General features: G+C 52.1%; 2 protein-coding genes and 1 non-coding gene across 4 annotated transcripts; 1 reads left to right on the top strand and 2 right to left on the bottom strand.

Moving 5' to 3' along the window:
• Positions 1-5,109: 5,109 nt before the first annotated feature.
• EXOSC6 (exosome component 6) lies at positions 5,110-18,645 on the bottom strand. 2 transcript variants are annotated; one of them, XM_067721046.1, is made up of 3 exons: positions 15,994-18,645; positions 7,449-7,669; positions 5,110-5,462 (listed from the first exon to the last, which is right to left on the bottom strand). In XM_067721046.1, exon 1 carries the CDS (start codon positions 18,559-18,561, stop codon positions 17,743-17,745), a length of 819 nt encoding a protein of 272 aa, XP_067577147.1. In that variant the 5' UTR covers positions 18,562-18,645; the 3' UTR covers positions 5,110-5,462; positions 7,449-7,669; positions 15,994-17,742. The 2 variants fall into 2 exon arrangements, with proteins under 2 accessions (XP_067577147.1, XP_067577148.1); XM_067721047.1 differs by lacking the exon at positions 5,110-5,462 and having other exon boundaries at positions 7,363-7,669; positions 15,994-16,123; positions 16,552-18,645.
• LOC137215606 (RNA-binding Raly-like protein) lies at positions 10,077-16,378 on the top strand. Its single transcript, XM_067721053.1, has 6 exons — positions 10,077-10,294; positions 14,265-14,312; positions 14,394-14,536; positions 14,683-14,796; positions 15,169-15,308; positions 16,246-16,378. The coding sequence occupies exons 1-6, from the start codon at positions 10,224-10,226 to the stop codon at positions 16,282-16,284; spliced, it is 555 nt and encodes a 184-aa protein (XP_067577154.1). The 5' UTR covers positions 10,077-10,223; the 3' UTR covers positions 16,285-16,378.
• Positions 12,799-12,869, bottom strand: TRNAG-GCC (transfer RNA glycine (anticodon GCC)). Its single transcript has one exon. It is a non-coding gene; the product is annotated as a tRNA-Gly (tRNA).
• Positions 18,646-19,155: the final 510 nt, after the last annotated feature.

The following is a 19,155-nucleotide window of genomic DNA, read 5'->3' as shown; positions in this document are numbered from 1 at the left end:
CGGGAAGATCTCACATGCCGCGGAGCAACTAAGCCTGTGCACCACAACTACTGAGCTTGCGCTCTAGGGCCCGCATTCCACAACTACTGAAGCCCGCGCACCTAGAGCCTGTGCTCCACAACAAGAGAAGCCACTGCAATGAGAAGCCCACGCACCGCAACAAAGAGTAACCCCTGCTCACCACAACTAGAGAAAGCCTGCACGCAGCAACGAGGACCCAACGCAGCCAAAAATAAATAACTTAATTAATTTTAAAAAATTAAACACAACTACCATATGACCCAACAATTCCACTCCTAGGTATGTACCCAAGAGAAACGAAAACAAGTGCTCAAATAAATCCTTAAAACACAAAGTTCATAGCAGCATTATTCACAATAGCCAATAGCCAAGAGGTAGAAACAACCCAAAAGTCCATCAATGGATGAGTAGCTAACAAATCGTGGTGTATACATGCAATGCAATATTAAATCAACCATTAAAAGGGATGAAGTACTGATACATGCTACCAGGTGGACGAACCTTGAAAACATTTTAAGTGAAAGAAGCTAGTCACAAAAGGTCACATATTGCATGATTCCACTTATCTGAACTACTCAGAAAAGGTAAATCCATAGACGCAGAGACGGGTGGTTGCCAAGGGAAACAGGAAAATGAGGGTATGGGTTTTATTTTGAAATGATAAAAATGTTTTGGAATTTAGATAGAGGTGGTGGTTGTACAACACTGTAAATGTATTAAATGCCACTGAATTGGTTAATTTTGCATTACGTAAATTTCACTTTTTTTTTTTTTTAAGTATAATGGCTGGTCACAGGATCCTAGGGAGAGTGAGAGAGACGTGCTGGGGCCTCTGTAGCCCAGAAATAGTGCTCCAAATTCTGCTGCAAAGCCCATCTGGGTAGACTCCCATGCCGCTGCTGCCAGGCACAGGAAATGCAGAGCCTGCTCTGACAGCAGCGACACAGGAGCCACCTTTATGGCAACTAAGGTTGGCAATCCAATGCCCTTCTGAGCCTCTAACACCCCAGACGCCAGATTCCCATTCAGCTGCAGCCTCTCCCATCAGCACTCCTGGCGCTACAGTGCTTCCCTCACCAATATATTTCTCAGTGCCTCGGCAAAGGACGCGCTTGGGGCCGTCCCAGGGTTTCTAGGTTGGGGTGTCAGTGAGCAGGTCCTACCTGAAAAGTCCATTCCAACATTCTCATCTGGAGGCGAGGTAGCCGAACGCCGCGGTCCTCCATGTTGGTCCACGGGCCAGCAGCATCGGCATCACCTGGGAACTTGTTAGACGAGCAGATTTTCAGCTGCCCCAAACCTAATCTGAGTTTTAACAAGATCTCCAGCCACTTCAGATGCAGGCTCAGGTGTGTGAACCACTGGCAGAAGCAGAGTTCGGGTCTAAAGTCAGGCTACCTGAATTGGAGGACAGGCTCTGCCACTCACTAACTGTGTGACTTTGGTCAAGTTATTAACACCTAGGTGGACCCACTGTTCCAGTTTGCCTGGAACTGTCCTGGTTTTAGCACTCAAAGTCCCACATGCTGGGAAACCTCTCCATCCTAGACACACCAGGACAGCTGGTCACCCTAAAACATCTCTCTGTCTCATGATCCTCTTCTGTAAAATGAAGATAATAAAATGAGTTAATACATTAAAGTGTTTGAAACAAAGCCTGGGGAGAGTAAACACTGATGAATATCAGCTGGGCTGAGCCAGCGCCCTCATTTCTCTATTCCTCCATCAACATTAGACTATCTAAACCTCACTCGTTAACTCAGTAAATTTGTTAAATAAATGAAGTGCTTAAAACTGTCCCTGGCAGGATAGTAAATGCTCAGTAAGTTTTAGCTATTCTTTTTTTTTTTTTTTTTTTTTTTTTTTTGCGGTACGCGGGCCTCTCACTGTTGTGGCCTTTCCCGTTGCGGAGCACGGGCTCCGGACGCGCAGGCTCAGCGGCCACGGCTCACGGGCCCAGCCGCTCCGCGGCATGTGGGATCTTCCCAGACCGGGGCACGAACCCGTGTCCCCTGCATAGGCAGGCGGACTCTCAACCACTGCGCCACCAGGGAAGCCCAGTTCTTATTTGTATTATTATTATTATCTATTAGCTTTTAGCTAATATTATTCGGCCACAATTGAGTCCAGGGTTTAAGCAAACCTCAGAGCAAACAATTGGAACCATCCCAGCCACTCAAGGTAGCCCCATAGAATCCTAAATATCGGTATGTTCAACCAGACTTCCCTGGTGATCCAGTGGTTTAGACTCCGTGCTCCCAGTGCAGGGGGCCTGGGTTCAATTCCTGGTCAGGGAACTAGAGCCCACATGCCGCAGCTAAAGATCCCACGTGCCACAACTAAGAACCGGCACAGCCAAATTAAAAAAAAAAAAAAAAAAATTCAACCCCATTTAACATTTTCTTCCTTTCCCACTCTCCACCCTCAGAATCCATTCCCAGATCGTTTTGCAGGTTTTGTCAATATAAATTAGCAAAATCTCATGGTTCTTCTGGTGTTTCAATATCTTCCTCCCAGATTTGAAGTCATCAGCCCCCTGGGGTCTGCTGCGATATGACTTGTTATTTAAGTCTGGAGAAAATGAGGGGTGATGGGGTAGGACACACAAGGGGTCTCCTTCAGGGCAAGGTCATTACAGAGTATATTTTTTAAGGAAATGCTATCTGCTGGCCTGGTTGCACATGTGCCATGGAGCGGGGGAACCCAGGCTGAGCAAGGCCCTGCCACCAACAGCACATGGCTTCCCGGCTCACCCAGGGCACTGGCATTCAGGTGGCCAACTTGGGAAGCAGGAGGGCTGATGGCCACTTGGAGGATGCTTTGGGTCAGGCATGAAAGCGGTGCACATCCCGCCCTCCCATTGCCACTGGCCACACCTCAGCCATGCAGCACACTAACTGCGAGGGAGGGTGGGCAACTCCACCTAGATGTGCACCCAGGAGGAAAGGGATCTGGGTTTGGCAAAGAGCTAGTGAATTTCTGCTACCAGTACCTTCAGAATGACTAAGAAGAGTCCCTTTGGCTGGCAAGGGAACCTCTGTAGCAGTGGGGGTCCTGAGTCTTCCACAGCTTCCCGCAAAGCCCTCCACTCTCTCTGCTCCCCACTCTCCACTCTTTCCCAACTAGAGACCCAGAGAGAGTGTGAAGCCACCTCATGGTGTCATTTTATAACCACTGATGAAGCCTTAAGTTTGGGTTGTAACTCTCTCAGCCTTGCAGCCACAAGATATAAAAATTCCCTGATTTTCTAACCATGTCTTGAGCCGCAAATTTGGACTTTGATCTTGTCTTTCCTTTATGCTGTTGGTGCTGTTAGCACACAGCCTGCCTAACAGCCCTTGACTTCAGGGTAATCTTTATATTCTTCTATGGCAAGAGCCACCAGGTCCCGAAAGCCTTGCCCTTGATGGGCGCTTTGTTCTGAGGACCACAGGATTAACTGTCTCGCCATGGCATGCTGTGGGCTACTGGTATCCTGTCCCTTAATACTAGCTGAACTTTCACTGTCCTCTGGCCACTTGCCAGGCTTCCATCACCCCCATTTCCCACAGGGCTTCTTGTTCCATCCACCTCTAGTCCTGTTTTTGTATCCATCAAGGTTCTTAACTGTAAGCAACAGAGTCTGGTGACTCTAAGCAGTAAAGGAACATGTCCAAGTTACTGGTTAGCTCCCAGGAGTTCTGGAAGGTCGGAGGATCAGATCTGGAAGAGACCCTACTGCCTCTGCTGGGCACAGATGCCACAACAGGCATCACCAACGAGGGATGGAGGTGCCATCACCTTTGAAAGCCGGATATAGCTGCTGCCACTGCCGCCATCAATTGCTGAGATGAGCTTCTCCCACTGGCAGCTTTACCTTGAAGTTGAGCACGTAGCTCTAATTGGAGGAGCCACGTCATGTGCCCAGGACCTTGCTTCAAGGGAGGTTGGAAAAAGGAGGCAGAAAGGGGCATTTACAGCTTCTTTCAGGGAGGCAGCCTCTGTCTTCAAGCTGGGGGATACCTCTAACACAGGAATGGGACTCCGATGTGGGACGGCCAAGAGAATGACTCAGGTCCACTGCAAGAAGCCACTTGGTACACCTGGGCCCCTGGGCCCCTGGCCTGCAGCACTGGCCCTGTCGTCCCACGCTCTAACCAGGGGCCTCGCCAGCCTTCGGAGTCTGTGCAGGGTAAGGTGGGTAATGGAACATCCCGTACAAAGGCAGTGTGGCCTGGAGGTCCTGACAGAATCAGGCTATGCTTGTAGCCAAGCCTACCAGTAAGTGTCTTTCAGTAAGTCCTCTAACTTCTTGGAACACGTAGTGATTGCCAGGCAGGCGACTGAGATCTCATCACTCCTCTCAAGTGGCTCTCCATGTGACCCTGGGCACATTCGGTAGCCTTTCTATAAGATGGGGAGCAGCTACCCTGCAAGGTTGTTGTGAGGATTAAATGACACGATGGATGTAAGTTTGTGGCACAACGCTTGGCAAATAGCTGGAATTCAATCACTGTTAGCTGCCGACTGCAATTTTAATACTGGGGATGATACAATTACCCTTTTCTTTCTTTCTGGGAGCTCTTTGCAAATAAGTGAACTATTTTGTATCCATCTCATGAATTCAGGGTGGATGTGTCTGGGAGTCAACTCTAGGAACTCTGGGGACCAGTTGTTCAATATGTCCACCCCCTTCTGCTCCTCTCCTTTTTCCTTATTCTTGTCCTTCCGTCAGCTTGGCCTCTCTGTTTCAGCCTTCTTCTGTCTTCCCACCGGACTGCCAACCTCCCCATCCTTGCGTCATTTGCTGTCACTCATTATGACTCCCATTCATTAACTGTCCTACCCATGTTCTGTGCAGTCAAGCACTCACAACCTGGGGGAATACAGGAGGGTGTCCCTTAGGAAATCTGTCTGGGAATCTTTGTGAGAGGTGAAGATGGAGCAAAGACCTCCACCCCATTTCCTGATTCTTGGTCCCTATGATGGTTAATTTTATGTGTCAACTTAATTGGGCCATGGGGTACCCAGACACTTGGCCAAATATTATACTGGGTGAGTCTGTGAGGGTGTTTTTGGATGAGATTAACATTTGAATCAGTGGACTGATAAGTTTCCTCCTTTTGTAATAGATTGAGTGATGCGGACAAGAGCATTTGGTCTTTCCAAGAAGAAGAGGGAGAGGATAAGGGAAGAAGTAACAGCAGGAAAGAGTATACAGTCCTGTTCTGGTCATCTTGGGAAAGCTGTCTCCTTCAGTTGCTGTCTGCTTCAATTCCTGGTGAAATTTGATCCAGAGGTCTCCAGTGCTTGATTATATCGGACTGGATGTCAGTTACAGCCTTCTTTAACTGTGAGATGTACACCCAAGGCTTGAGTCTCAAGTTTGGCTGCCATCTGGGTAATGAGGAGGACCTGGTATAGTCCCTTCCAAGGACATTTAAGGGCAGTCTTTGTTCTTACTGATTTCAAATCAGAAGGGTGGGAGAAAATTGGAAACAGTTTGGAGGTTTATAGTCAGATATTTGAGGAAACTAGAAGAGTTTAGTTCAGCTTACAGCTGTATAAAAAAACCTTGAAACTTTATCATTAACAGGACAAGAATCTAATATCTACAAAGTTGCAAACACAATTTCTCTCTCAATAATTATTACCCTTTTTAGCAAAGATAATCATAGTAAAACTAATTTGTTTGTAGTAAATTTGGCTTGATTATTTACAAAAATACAGCAAGAATAGTGCTGCTTTTTTTTTTTGGCCGTGCAGCTTCTGGGATCTTAGTTCCCCAACCAGGGATTGAACCCGGGCCATTGGCAGTGAAAGCACAGAGTCCTAACCACTGGACTGCCACAGAATTCCCTCATTTAAGCCCTTTTTAAGATTACTTTGCTGGGGCTTCCCTGGTGGTGCAGTGGTTGAGAGTCCGCCTGCCGATGCAGGGGACGCGAGTTCATGCCCCGGTCTGGGAGGATCCCGCGTGCCGCGGAGCCGCTGGGCCCATGAGCCATGGCTGCTGAGCCTGCGCGTCCGGAGCCTGTGCTCCGCAACGGGAGAGGCCACAACAGTGAGAGGCCCGCGTACCGCAAAAAAAATAAAAATAAAAAATAAAATATGACACAAATGAACTTATTTACGAAAGAGAAACAGACTCACAAACATAGAAAACAAACTTATGTTTACCAAAGGGGAAGGGGGAAGGGATAAGTTAGGAGCATGGAATTAGCAGATACACACTACCATATATGAAATAGAGAAACAACAAGGATTTACTGTATAGCACAAGAAACTATATTCAATATCTTGTAATAACATATAATGGGGAAAAAACCAAAAAAGAATACGTATATATATAAAAAAAGAACCACTTTGCTGTACACCTGAAACTAACACAATATTGTAAATCAACTATACTTGAAGTAAAAAAAAAGAAATGCGGGATGTGTATATCAACTATACTTCAATTAAAAAATAGAATAGAAAAAGAGAAATGGGGTATGTTCTTTTAAATAAGGATTGCTACTTGGCTGTAAATTTGAAAAGACAAGGCAACAAAGTATGAGCCTATCAACTAGTGATTATGGCCTGGCACTGAGAAGTTATCACTGAGTGTGTCCAGGGCAGAAAGGGTGGTTGTTCTTGTATTGGCCTTTTCAGCTGGCTGTAAGACCCTTTTGTTGCTCCATTTACTGTGGTATAAGAGCAGTTGCTTTCAAATGTGTTGGATCATTCCACAGTAAGAAATATTATGGCCCAGCATATACTTACGTATATAAAAACATATAAGTAACTGAAATAAAAGTTAAATAAACTGTATTTCCTATTTTCAGTGTATGTCATGCATGCACTCTATTTTGCATTTTATGAAACTATTCTCTTCTATTTATATATAGATAATAAACAAATCTATAATAAATTTATCTATAAATTATAGATAAAATTGAAGATATATATTATTAATTTATCTATGTAGGTACAGACAATATGTATATGTTCTATTTAATTAAACGTTAATCAAATTCACCAATGGTCTGTGATCACAATTTGAAAAACAAGAAGTTACAATAAGCACTGGGGCTTCCCTGGTGGCGCAGTGGTTAAGAATCCACCTGCCAATGCAAGGGACACTGGATCGAGCCCTGGTCCAGGAAGATCCCACATGCCGCAGAGCAACTAAGCCCATGAGCCACAACTACTGAGCCCGCATGCTGCAACTACTGAAGCCCGCGCACCTAGAGCCCGTGCTCTGCAACAAGAGAAGCCATCTCAATGAGAAGCCCGTGAACCACAACGAAGAGTAGCACCCGCTTGCTGCAACTAGAGAAAGCCCATGCACAGCAACGAAGACCCAATGCAGCCAATAAATAAATAAAATAGATTTTTTAAAAAACAAACAAAAAAATACTAGGAATCCCATGTTTTCCCCACTTTGAACAGGAAGGGTGACTTACCAGAAAGCTTCATGAAAACAGATTCCAGTAAAGCTGGAGAGTTCAAAATGCAAAGAGAGCAGAGCTTGGATTCAGGAAAAAACTTAGCTTCAAACTCCAGGGTTGACAAGAAAGCAGTGAGCTCAATGAACTTCATGGGTACCAACACCTGCTTGCTCACCAGCCTCCAGGTCATTAGAGGGCATCTCTGGATCCCACTTCTGACACCATGTAATGTCAACCTTTAAAATAAAACATCCAGTTATTTTACTGGCAAAATAGGCTTACTCAGAAATAACAGAGAATTGCAATTTGGGACAAGTATGTTATGATGTATCATAGGCAAGCCTGGAGAACAAAGGAGAGGCACTTGCTTTTATTAAGTTTTAGGGGGAAATTGGGGAGAGCCGTTTTGAACAAAACCTCATTGGAAAAGAACAAGCATTCAAGGCTGTGGCAGTTTCTCATTGGCTGCAAGTGGTGGTAAGAGAGCTGTTGTTGGGGCAGGGAGGAAATTTCCTTTTTTTTTTTAAAGCAGGAGAGGGAATTCGCTGGCAGTGGTTAGGACTCCGTGCTTTCACTGCTGAGGGCCTGGGTTTAATCCCTAAGATCCCACAAGCTGGACTTCCCTGGTGGTTAAGACTCCATGCTCCCAATGCAGGGGGCCCGGGTTCGATCCCTGGTCAGGGAACTAGATCCTGCATGCCACATGAGGCAATGAAGATCCTGTGTGCCACAACTAAGACCTGGTGCAGCCAAATAAATATATATATTTAAAGTTATTTATTTTTAATTTTATTTTTGGCTGCTTTGGGTCTTTGTTGCTGCACACGGGCTTTTTCTAGTTGCGGCGAGCAGGGGCTACTCTTCATTGGTGTGTGGGCTTCTCATCGTGGTGGCTTCTCTTGTTGCAGAGCATGGGTTCTAGGCACACGGGCTTGAGTAGTTGTGGCATGCAGGCTCAGTGGTTGTGTCTCACGGGCTCTAGAGTGCAGGCTCAGTAGTTGTGGTGCACGGGCTTAGTTGTTCTGCGGCATGTGGGATCTTCCTGGACCAGGGCTCAAGCCTGTGTCCCCTGCATTGGCAGGTGGATTCTTAACCACTGCGCCACCAGGGAAGTCCTAAATAAATATTAAAAAAAAAAAAAAAAAGGCAGAAGATAAAATCCCCATGTGATTAATGTCCTCCTCCGTCAAAATAATTCTTATCTTCCCTCTTCCTGCTGGTTATACAGACTGCAATGAATGGTACATGTGTGCGAGTTCCCTCTTCAGAGCTTCCCAAGTCCGTTTTAAATGAGATTTTCTTTATATATTTTCATAGTGCTCATGCACTGTTGCCCTACACAGTGGACATGGGTCTGTTTTTCTGTCCTCTCCGGACATTGCAAATACAAAAGTCAAAGAAACAGACATAGAAAGCCAGACAACATGGAAGTACAGCTGTTTTCTTGGTGCATGTATATCTGTTTAATGTGTTCTTGAGTGGATAATTGGATAAGGCAGGATCATGAATGGAAGAGAAGGGCTGAGGGTGCGGGTACAGAATTGCCAGCTTCCTCCCAAATGAACACTTGATCTGGATTGTCAATGCCTCAGGGACATCGTTGCTGGTCTCCTTGTTCCTCACCATGAGCAAGCAGATGCTGGATAACTGCTCTTGGTGATTGTGTTGCAGGAAGTCTTGTGAACAGGAAAAGAAGGCTCGCATTTGTTGCTGTCTTGGCAGTTAAAAGTGGGCCACGGATGATGATCATAGATTCAGGAAGAAAGCGGGGGGGGCTCAGGGAGGGGCCTCGAGGTCACAGGTGAAACTCTGGGGTCTGATCCAAACCCAGAGGCAAAAGCTGGAATTTATTTAATGGAGTTCCATTCATTTATTCAGCAGATAGCAACTGAGCACCTACTAAGTGGCCAGGCCCCAAGTGAGCTGCGGGAATACGGCAAGAAGCAGATTCTCCTCTGTCTCCCACGAGCATAGAGCTATGTGCTCAAGTGGTGAACACTGAAGGAGCCCAGAAAGGAGACAGTCTGCCCGTGACTGGTGCACAGACAGCTGCCTTGCTTGACTTCTCAGTCCTCCTCTAAATCGGGTTCAGCTGACTCTTGACTCCCCTGCCACCAAGAGAGAGGGCAGCGGGGTGTCCCCACCCCAGACCAGGCAGGCTGCTTGCTTTGTTTCTCAGAGCCACCCTGGCTGTTTCAGACGCAGCCAGCCCAGGAGCTTAGACCAGAGGCAGCTGTGGGGCGTGGGCCTGGCAGCAGGCAGGCCTGTGGGCGGGCAGACAGGCAGCAGGAGAACACTCAAGAATTAACCCAACCAGGGACGGGTGTCTCCTCAGAGGATCACAGACATCCCCTCTCCTGCCCTTTGACGGTACCATCCCCAACTTCCAAGGCCTGGGCGATGGGGTTGATTCCCGTGGTAATTTGGGGGAAACAGTAGAGCAGCCTCCCCAGCCTCGGGGGTTTTTCGTTTTGAAGTTAGCCAAAGGGACTGTTTGTCTCAGAACCATGGTCCCCTGAGGATGGAGATGAGCCCTCTGGAGCTGGAGCCCAGCTCTGAATACGTGGGCCCAGGGTCTGGAGGCCAGGTCGGGCTGCCCACTGACTGGGGATGGGCGCTCCACTGCACTGCCTCTCAGGGGGCACTGCCCACCGCCTCAGAGCGGAGGAGCAGGGAAGGGCCAGCCAGGAGGCAAGCGGGGCCTATGTGCACTTGGCCCCATTTTCCTGCACCCCTCCCTCTCTCTCTCCTGCTCTGTCCCACTCTTTGGCTCTCTTTTCAGATTGAGACATGACTCGGGAGCCCAAGCCCGGCCCTTCCCGGCCAGGCCAGAAGAGGCCATGGGGCAGAGCCATCTCCTGGTGAGTCTGCCTGGGGTTGCCTACCGGGGAGGGAGTCTGATCACCAGCTTGTTTGGGGCTCTGGGCTCCCCTGAGACAGAATGAGAACCCCAGAAGGCTTGCTCAGTGTGCTGCCCGCCCAGCCGGCCAGGCTGCTCGTCTTACTCTCTGTGGTACCAGAGGAGGTCCGGTCTCCCTTGGCCACAGGTTTTGTCTGTAAACTGGGGGGGGGGTGTGTGTGTGTGTGTGGAGGGGGGTCAACCCAGCTCATTCCAAGGCCCCTTCTAGCTGACACAACCCAGCCACCCTCCTGCTGGTGATGCCCTCTCCTCTCGCCTGGACCCGGGGGTGTGAGTCCTCCAAAGGGAGCCTCACCTGTGGGGTGCTCGGGGCCTTTTTCTGGGTATACATGTTTGGAAAGTAGACAATGGGAACCCTTCTGGATGAAATCTTCCCTCTAACTTGGAAAGCTTCAAGGAATTTTAAAGAAACCTTTAAACATGTTTAGAAAGGAGCTCACCAACTTCTGCCAGCCAACGTGCCATTTTCACAGGCGTAACCAGTGTGTGTGAACCGGTGGCCCCTTAGTCCCCTCAGCTGGTAGCCTGTGATGTCTGTGATCAGCTCCTGGCCTGTCTGTGGGCATATGAGTGGTTTCTGTCTTGCCAGTGGGGGAGGCAGGGAGGCAGTGCGTCAGGTGGTTGCTGTTAGGTACAGCACTGTGTAAACAGCCTGCTGCCGAAGGTTCTGATTTCTTTTGGGTTTTTGTTTGTTTGTGGGGGTTTTTTATAATTTTTTTTATACTTAATTTACTTTTCTTATTTATTTACTTATTTTTGGCTCTGTTGCGTCTTCGTTGCTGCGTGCAGGCTTTCTCTAGTTGCGGCGAGCCGGGGCTGCTCCTCATTGCAGTGTGCGGGCTTCTCACTGCAGTGGCTTGTCTTGTTGCAGACCATGGGCTCTAGGCGAGCAGGCTTCAGTAGTTGTGGCACATGAGCTCAGTAGTTGTGGCTCACGGGCTTAGTTGCTTCCACAGCATGTGGGATCTTCCTGGACCAGGGCTCGAACCTGTGTCCACTGCATTGGCAGGCGGATTCTTAACCACTGCAACACCAGGGAAGTCCGGTTCTGGTTTCTTTTGGGTCTCATCTCCTCAGAAGTGCGATGGCAGGAATGGGTAGGGGCTACTCTGAGAAGCCTCTGTACCTCCAGGCTGACCTCAAGAGTCATTAGGCCAAATCTCTCCCTGCCTGCGGCAGCCAGGTCTACATCATCTTTGCCGGCATGGACTGCTTTTTCACTGTGTTGTTTTGGGCTGATGAGTAGATGTGTACTCGTAGTTTTTTAAGCTTGCGTTTCCTCAGTGATGCTGAATTGCATATGCGGTGTGTTGGTTTGCCTCGAGTCTTCTGCGCAAGACTCTCATCTGGGAGTTGATATGGTTTGGTAAATATCCATCTGATGGGAGGTAAGTGGTTTCTTCCCATAGTTCTCTGCTGTGCTTTTTCACATGGCCGCTTTGAGGCTGCGTTAACCCTTTCTCAGTTCTTCAGTTCCAGTTGCCTTCTCCAGATTTCATGTCGCCCCACCCCCTTGCCTAGCAGGCTCGGACCCAGTCCTGTAGGTGCAGGTGGGAGAACAGGGAAGCAATGGGGAGTGATGCCAGCTGTCCTGCAGGAGCTCAGATTCCATTCGGAGGGGTGCCTGGCATTCAAGGCCTGGGGCAGGGGTGGCTTCCTTAAGACCCATGTGTCCCTAGGGGACTCCAGTGGGGAGAATGAAACCCTTCTCTGGGGACTAGGGCAGCATGTCTGGAGCAGCAGCAGGCTGTTGCTGTGGCTCTGGCCCCTTTGGATAGTCACCCAAAGAGGGGTGGTTCGGGATGGGGTTCTGGTGGCCCCTGAGTTGTTGGATGACTCCTCTATGAGAACTGGTCAAGTCCAGGCCTTGTGTCTTGGGTCTCAAAATGGCATTTGTCAACCTGGAGGGAAAGGTTTGTGGTGGAAGGATTGCCCCAGGTCCCCTCCCCCCCACCTCCCCCCACTTGGCCCCTGACGACACTGAGGGAGGTGGCTTGACCTCTGCCCACAGAGTCATACTGATGGTGCATTTTATTTCTCTTACTGTGGGAAGTCCCAGCTTGCACTGTAATCATTAGCCCAGACCAGGGGACAGATGTGACTGCAGACCCTGTGTGACCAGGCCACTGCCCCTTAGGAAGAGAGAATCAAGGTCACACACCCAGGGCACAGGCCTCAGCCCTGGCTGATGACTGGGGGCAGGGGCAGAGCAGGGATGACCCCAGACCGGGAGGGACCCTCTACCTACAGCAAGCTGGAGCAGCGAATACCGCCTAACCTCTAACCCGCAAACTCATCCTGCCTTTGTCTCAACTCCGGTAGCTCCCGAGTCTGTGCTCAGCAGTCAGTGAATTACCATTCCTTTACCATTAATTTTTAGGTACTCTAAAAAGTCATTTTAGGAAAAAAAGTGAGGAAGAGGTGTTTAAAGAAAAGTGTGCTTCTTGCATTGGCTGGGAATTGAACCCTGGCCTCCCACGTGGCAGGCAAGAATTCTACCACTGAATCACCAATGCTGTTGTAGAATAGGGTTCATCGAGGTAGCTCAGGTTGTCGGCTACTGGTCCCTCCCCATCGCCCTCCCCTCCTCTCCAGCTGTCTGATCTCTGCTGAGGTTTCAACCCAGTCAGGGAGAGGGGGCCCCCATGGCCAACCCAAGGTGGGCCAGACAAGCGAGAATTTTCCCGGAGTGGTCATGCTCAGCTGAGACTCGTACTCAGCTGAGACTCGTAACCTTGAGCTCTGTCCTGGCCCCCAGCTGTCCCAGCTTGGTTGTTGCCAACCCTCAGGGGGCTGCCTGTTTCCTGCACCATGCCCCGGACCCCGACCCCAACCCCAGAGCGCCGAAGGGATGGGTACCTGCCCTCCCGCGCTCCACTGGCTCGCTTTCCTTTCTCCAAGGATGGGCCTCCCACCACCGGAATCAACATCCCAGTGGCTCCTGGGCCGCCCACCGGACTTCCTGAGGCCAGAAAGCGGGGACGGGGGTGGCCGGAAATCTCATCCACAGGCTTGGGGACCTCACGGCATGAAGGGGAAGGGGCCCCCTAATGTTCCCTATTCCGCTCCAGTGGCTTCCATAGGCCTTGCCCCTCATCAGCTGGGCCTGAGCTGGTGGTGTGGGCACACAGTCCCAGAAAGTTATTTCAGAAACTTTACTGCCCCCAGCTTGCAGCCCCTCTCCTCCCCCTCAGCTCCTCACTTGCCTTAACTGAAGCCTCAGGCTGCACCCGAACTGCCTGCAGCTGTATCCCCACAGGATATTCCTGCCCAAGCCAGACCCAGCTGTCCCTCTGCACCCATCTTCCCTTCCCTCCTAGGCACCAGTTCCCTGGAGGTGCATGGTGCATGAGAGCAGGCGTGAGGCCAGGCAGTGACAGCCTGGGACCTTCCAGACTCAGCCTCTCTCCCAGGGCCTGGAGCGAAGGGAAGGTGGCCTGGGCACGGCCCTTAACCCCCACTGTCTGGCCCTGCCAGCGCTGAGCCCTGCATCCTGGCGATTCCCATGCAAGGATTAAAGGCTCTCTCCATGGCTTTGAGCCCTGACTTAATTCTTCCCTTTCATCCTTTGCCAGACTAAGAACCAGAATAAGATCAGCAGTGCCTGGGTCAGGCAGAGGAGCCTGTGGACAGCCCAGACCTGGTTGGCCAGAAGCCTGTGGGCAATCGCCCCCTCCTGCCACCTGGAGGCACCCGGAACGTGCCCCTAACAGAGGCCAGCTATGGGGAAGCTGGTTTGCTGTGGTCTCCCGAAGTGACCTTGGTCAAGTCCCTAGGGGCTCTTATGGTGAAGAATCCTGGGATTCTAAGGAAAAGCTGCATACATCAGTTTCTCCAAATTAAACTGGAGTCGAGGCAAGGATTCTGGCCCTAGACAATGACCCTTTCCTCATTTATCTCTATTTCAACAGCAACTATGACCTGGATTACAAGCTATACAGGGAAGATTTCCCCTACAGGTAGGTGGGTCCTGCCCCCTCAGTCCTCTGGGCAAGCAGGTGGGGCTAGTTGGCCTGACTCCCTCTCCATCCTGTCCATAGGGTGTATGAATACCAGAGGATCCCTCCACCAATCAACCGTGTGCCTATCAAGATCCGGAGGACCCATATGGGCATGGGGGTCAAGAGCAACTTCAGTCCCCACAAGGCTCCCAGGAACAGTCAGCTGACCCCCAAGATAAAGCGTGAGTGAGGGAGCACAGCCCTCAGCTGCAGGGCTAGGGGAGAACTGGGAGGCCCTTAGCAGTGAGGGAGGGTTCAGGAGTCCTCGCAGCACTGCCCTCTGCCTCCTGAACCTGATTGATACCAACGCTGGCCCCTCTCCCAGCAGTCCAGACTGAGGAGCTGCACTCCATCAGGGGAGAGCTGAGCCAGATCAAAGCCCAGGTGGACCGCCTGTTGGACAGTGTGGAGCGCATGGACCAGCAGAGGGACCAGCTTTCAGGTCAGGTCCCCCCAGGTGTGGGCCCAGGCCACACCCTTAGCAGGCTCCAGGTTTTCCCACTCCTGAAGGTACCAGGGGGTCCTGCCTCCAGCTTTCCCTGGGTGCAGGGCTCCTCCTCACCCTCCCTGGAGTTCACTTCCCCCTACTCCCTCTGAGTGTCTCTGTGGCTTGAGGACCTTTTTGGCTTCTAGATTGTTCTATGACCCCCACCCACTCAGCAGCTGTCTGGAGCCAGAGCAGTGTCCCAGCCCATCCCCATCTTGTCCTCTCGAGCCCTAGATTCCCTAGATCAGTGCTGGGCATCAAGTGGCATCTTTGGGGTTAGCTGGGGCCTTCAAATCTAGCCACTGACCAGTGACTCTCCCTGTGCAGGGACAGAGGACTGTGAACAGAACAGGGGCTCTGGAAGTAAAGGCTCCTCATGCAGAACCACTGATCCCCAGCAGGAGCCCAGGGGCCAGAGGGCCCATCCAGAGGCGGACAGCTTCCAGAACACAGACCTGGAGGAGGCAGTGAGTGGCCTGGCGCCTCCCCCCATTCTCACCCTCCTTGTGGCCTCTCTGTGAGCAAAGGAGGGACTTGGGTTTGCGTGGGAGACCACAATGGTGGTTGCGGGGAGGTGTCTGACTTCCATCACAGCCAATGCCCAGGAGAAGATGGGGCCCTGCCCTGTTTTTTCTCCCCTCCTGATTTGGGCTTGGTCGGCTCAAATGGACCAGGGGCTACAGCTGGGCAGCTGAGCCAGTTCTGGGCTGAAATAACATCTCCTCCTGGAAGGTGGGTGGGGAGGGGGCTTTGAGCATTGCACAGGGAATATCACAGATGTGCCCCATAGCCCCAGATCCCTTGCCCAAAAACCATCTGGTAAGCCTGCCCCTGCCCACCTGCTACCCCAGAGTCTTTGGGCTGTCTTGCATTGTACCATACTCCCCAGGAAAGCTGGAGCACACTGACCTTCCTGGACTGAGAATATCCAAACCTGGATCTGATAACAGCCTTTTGTGCAGCTTCAAAGGGCCCAAATGTTCCCTGCCCTACCATTTCCTCCTCTCCTATTGGTGGTCCCTGAGATGGGCCAAGCCCCTACTGTTGCTAGGGCCATCTCAGCAAGGCTGGGGCTGCTGGGGGGTTAGTAGTGAGGAGCTTCCTCTCCTCCACTTGCCTAGCTATGGCCTGTGGGCTCCAGGGGACACTTACTGCTGCCCAAGACTGTATCACATCTAGGAAAAGACTGGGGTAGGTGCAGAAAATGCCTTCTTCTGTCTGGTGGTCCTGGGTCCGTTCCCAAGTCTCAGGAAGAATCTACAGTAGCACTGAGATGTCAAAGCTGCCAAGAAAGGGAGGTGGGGGTGAGAGACTGGGAGTTGTTAGCAGATGGCCCTCCCTTTCCCAGACATTCCACACCTCTCAGCCCTTGGGGCTAGAGTCCTGCTTCTGCTTCTCCTACAGGTGAAGAATCATGCAGCAGACCAGGAAGACAGCCAGTAGAAGGTTGTAACCCCTCCAGGCTCATCAGCTCCAGGCACCTTCCCTAGTGGTTCCTTTCCTTGCCTTGAGTGATTTTCCAAAGGCCTCTCAGTGGCACCCATGCAACCCATTCTGGAGCAAGGGCAACAGAAATGGAGGCACGGCTCAGCCAGACCAGCCAGGAAGCCTCCCCCCAAGTGCTGGCTTTAGCTTTGGTCATGTTTCCAGATGACAGTCTGGGGACTGGCAGGGAAGGGAAGAGGCTGCAACTGCCCAGCACCAGCTCACCATTCTTAGAAAGCTGAGGCCCACTCGTCGAAGGGGCAGCTGGACGGGGCCCACCCGGCAGCACCATCAGCCCTCTCTGACTGCAGGTACTGTTCCAGCGGCTCTTCTCCCTCTCAGAGCCCTCAGTCCTGTCTGGGTGTCAATAGGGGTATCCTTTTTGTGTCATTTCTATCTTGTTTCTTGCTGATGTGATACCATGTATTTCAGATCTGCTTTGGAAATATATATTATGTCACTGGGGGGAAATAAAATTTATATTTTTTTCCTCTTGATCAGCGGTTCTCGGTGTGGTCTCCAAGCCTTATTCTGGCCCTTTGGCTGTCCCAGGCCAACCCTTCCTAGAGAAGCTGAGCAGGCCCGAGACACACAAGCTCAGAAGCTCACACCAAGCCAGGGCAGAAAGGGCACCAAGCTGCCCCGCTTTTCTCCAAACCAGACCTGAGCACAAACCTGCAGGAATCAGGAGCCACAAAGGGAAGATCTTACCCTTGTGGTCAGACAGGCCAGCTCTGCCCTACAAAATGGCCAGACTCCATCTCCAACATCCAGAAACTCTCACTCCTGGCAATTCAAGTGCCCTCTCCCAGGAGCCAAGACTAGATGAGGGACCCAGGACACATACAATGCTGTCCCAAGCCCTTGACACCAGGAGTCTGAGAACACACTACCCAGCTCGGAAGAGCCTTGCTCTCTTAAATCCTGTATCAAGAACAACAGAATTTTCCAGATATAAAAGAGTTTTTGTTTTAGCTCAGATATTAAGTGGGAAAGCACAGGCCCCTTGTCCATTCTCTCAAAAGCAGCCCAATAATATAGGAGGGGGTCACTGGCTGGCCTGCATAGGGTCCATCCCTTACGAGACACTAGCTCCAGGTTCCACTTTCCAGGTAAGTCCAGCTGAAGTCCCTTCCAACTTGGGGGGGGGGGGGGTCAAGCTGCATTCGCAGGTTTCTTCACCTGAGTCGTGGCTGGAAGCCAACTCAATTCGAAAAGTTCCTTTAACGGAACAGTTTTTTAAAATATCATCCCAACACAGCTATCCAGTGCATCAGTTCTGAGCACGCCTCCCTAGATCCTCTCCCGTGCTCCGAGTTCTCAGCTTGGCGCACGCAGTCTGCAAGCCGACGGTGCAGGTCCTTTCGGGGACAGCGGCAGCTGTCCTCGGCGTCCGTCCTTGCTCAGGGTTCTGCTTCAGGGCGGCGTGGCGGCGCCCCTCCGGCGGGCGGCCCGTACTAAGCACTGCTGCAAAACGGGGTAGAGGCGCTGGCAGCCCTCGAGACCCAGGCGCACGGCCTCCGCCCAGCTCTCGGTCGGGCCGCCCTCCCCGCTGCCCAGCAGCCCGGCCACCTGGTTGAGCACCGGCATAAGCGCCACGGTGAGGCCGGCGGCGGCGCGTTCCTCCTCTAGCAGCGTGGGGTCCAGCAGCCAGGTGGGCTCGGGCCCCGGCGCGCGGCTTAAGCCGCAGCCCACCACCAGGTCGTACATCTCGATGCCCGCGTCGGCCAGGGCGATCGCGGCAGCCGTGAGCGCGGCGGCCAGCGCCGAGCCGCCGTCCTCGAGCAGCAGCGCCGACACCTCGAGCTGCGCGCGCGGGTAGCGGCCCAGGCGCACGGCCGGCTCGAGCGCCTCCTGCAGCGCCAGCGCCAGCTCACGCTCCTCGCTGCCACCCGGGGGAGCGCGGCGCCGGCGGCCCGAGAAGGGCGCGCGGCGGAAGTCGCAGAGCAGGCGGCCCCGCAGCGCGGCCGGGGTCTCGCCGCCCGCTCCGGCCGGGCCGCCACCGCGCTCACCGCCCTCTACCTGGCGTGGGCCGGACACTGCGCACAGCACCTTGGTGCCTCCCGCCTCCAGGTAGGCCGAGCCCTTGGCCTGGCTCAACAGCCCGGCGCGCGCGTACACAGGCCGGAGCCGCGTCGGGTCGCGAGCGGCCGGCACCTCGTCCTCGTCGGTCGCGTACAACTGCGGCGGCTGCGACTCCTCGGGCCCGCGGATGCGGCGGTTGTCCCCGGGCATGGCGGCATCTGGCGCACGAGTCCCCTTCCCCCGTCGGCCCGGCCTCGCGCCGGCTCTTCCGCCCGCTCAAAGCCGCGCGCTCGCGCGAGGACTGTCGGGATAGCGGCAGGCCGCCCCGCACCGCCCCCTGCCGCCTCGGAGGTAGAACGGCGAGCGCTGCAGAGTCCTGGGGCCGCCGCAAGGACGCCCAGAGCTCGGTGGATGGATGGACGGATGTACCGGGCAGGCCTGCAGAAGTGGCACCTAGGCCGGCTCGGCTGACCTCTAGCCTTTGCGCTCAGGGCGTAGGGCTTCTACCTTTCACTTATGAAGCTGTAATTATTTTAATTTTGCACTTATGTGTGTGTGACTGTTTTATCCATGTTCCCCACTGTCTTGCCCAAGAGGGCAGTGACCTTCTGTCTTGGTCACTCCTGTACTGTTAGTGCCCTGGCTGGCATAAACGCTTGTCGAGTGAATGAATGGAACTATGTCTCTCCTGCCCTGGATTGTGTGAGCTCTTTGTATCCCTAACACTCCTCACCTGGCATGCACATATTGCAGCCAAGGGCCTCAGCACCCTCCGTCTGCTTTTCATACTCCTCACCCCCAGGC

The sequence above is a fragment of the Pseudorca crassidens genome, chromosome 20 (assembly GCF_039906515.1).
Source record: "Pseudorca crassidens isolate mPseCra1 chromosome 20, mPseCra1.hap1, whole genome shotgun sequence".
NCBI classification, from domain to species: domain Eukaryota; kingdom Metazoa; phylum Chordata; class Mammalia; order Artiodactyla; family Delphinidae; genus Pseudorca; species Pseudorca crassidens.
Note: the sequence above shows the minus strand (reverse complement) of the source record. Positions and strands in the feature narration are given on the sequence as shown.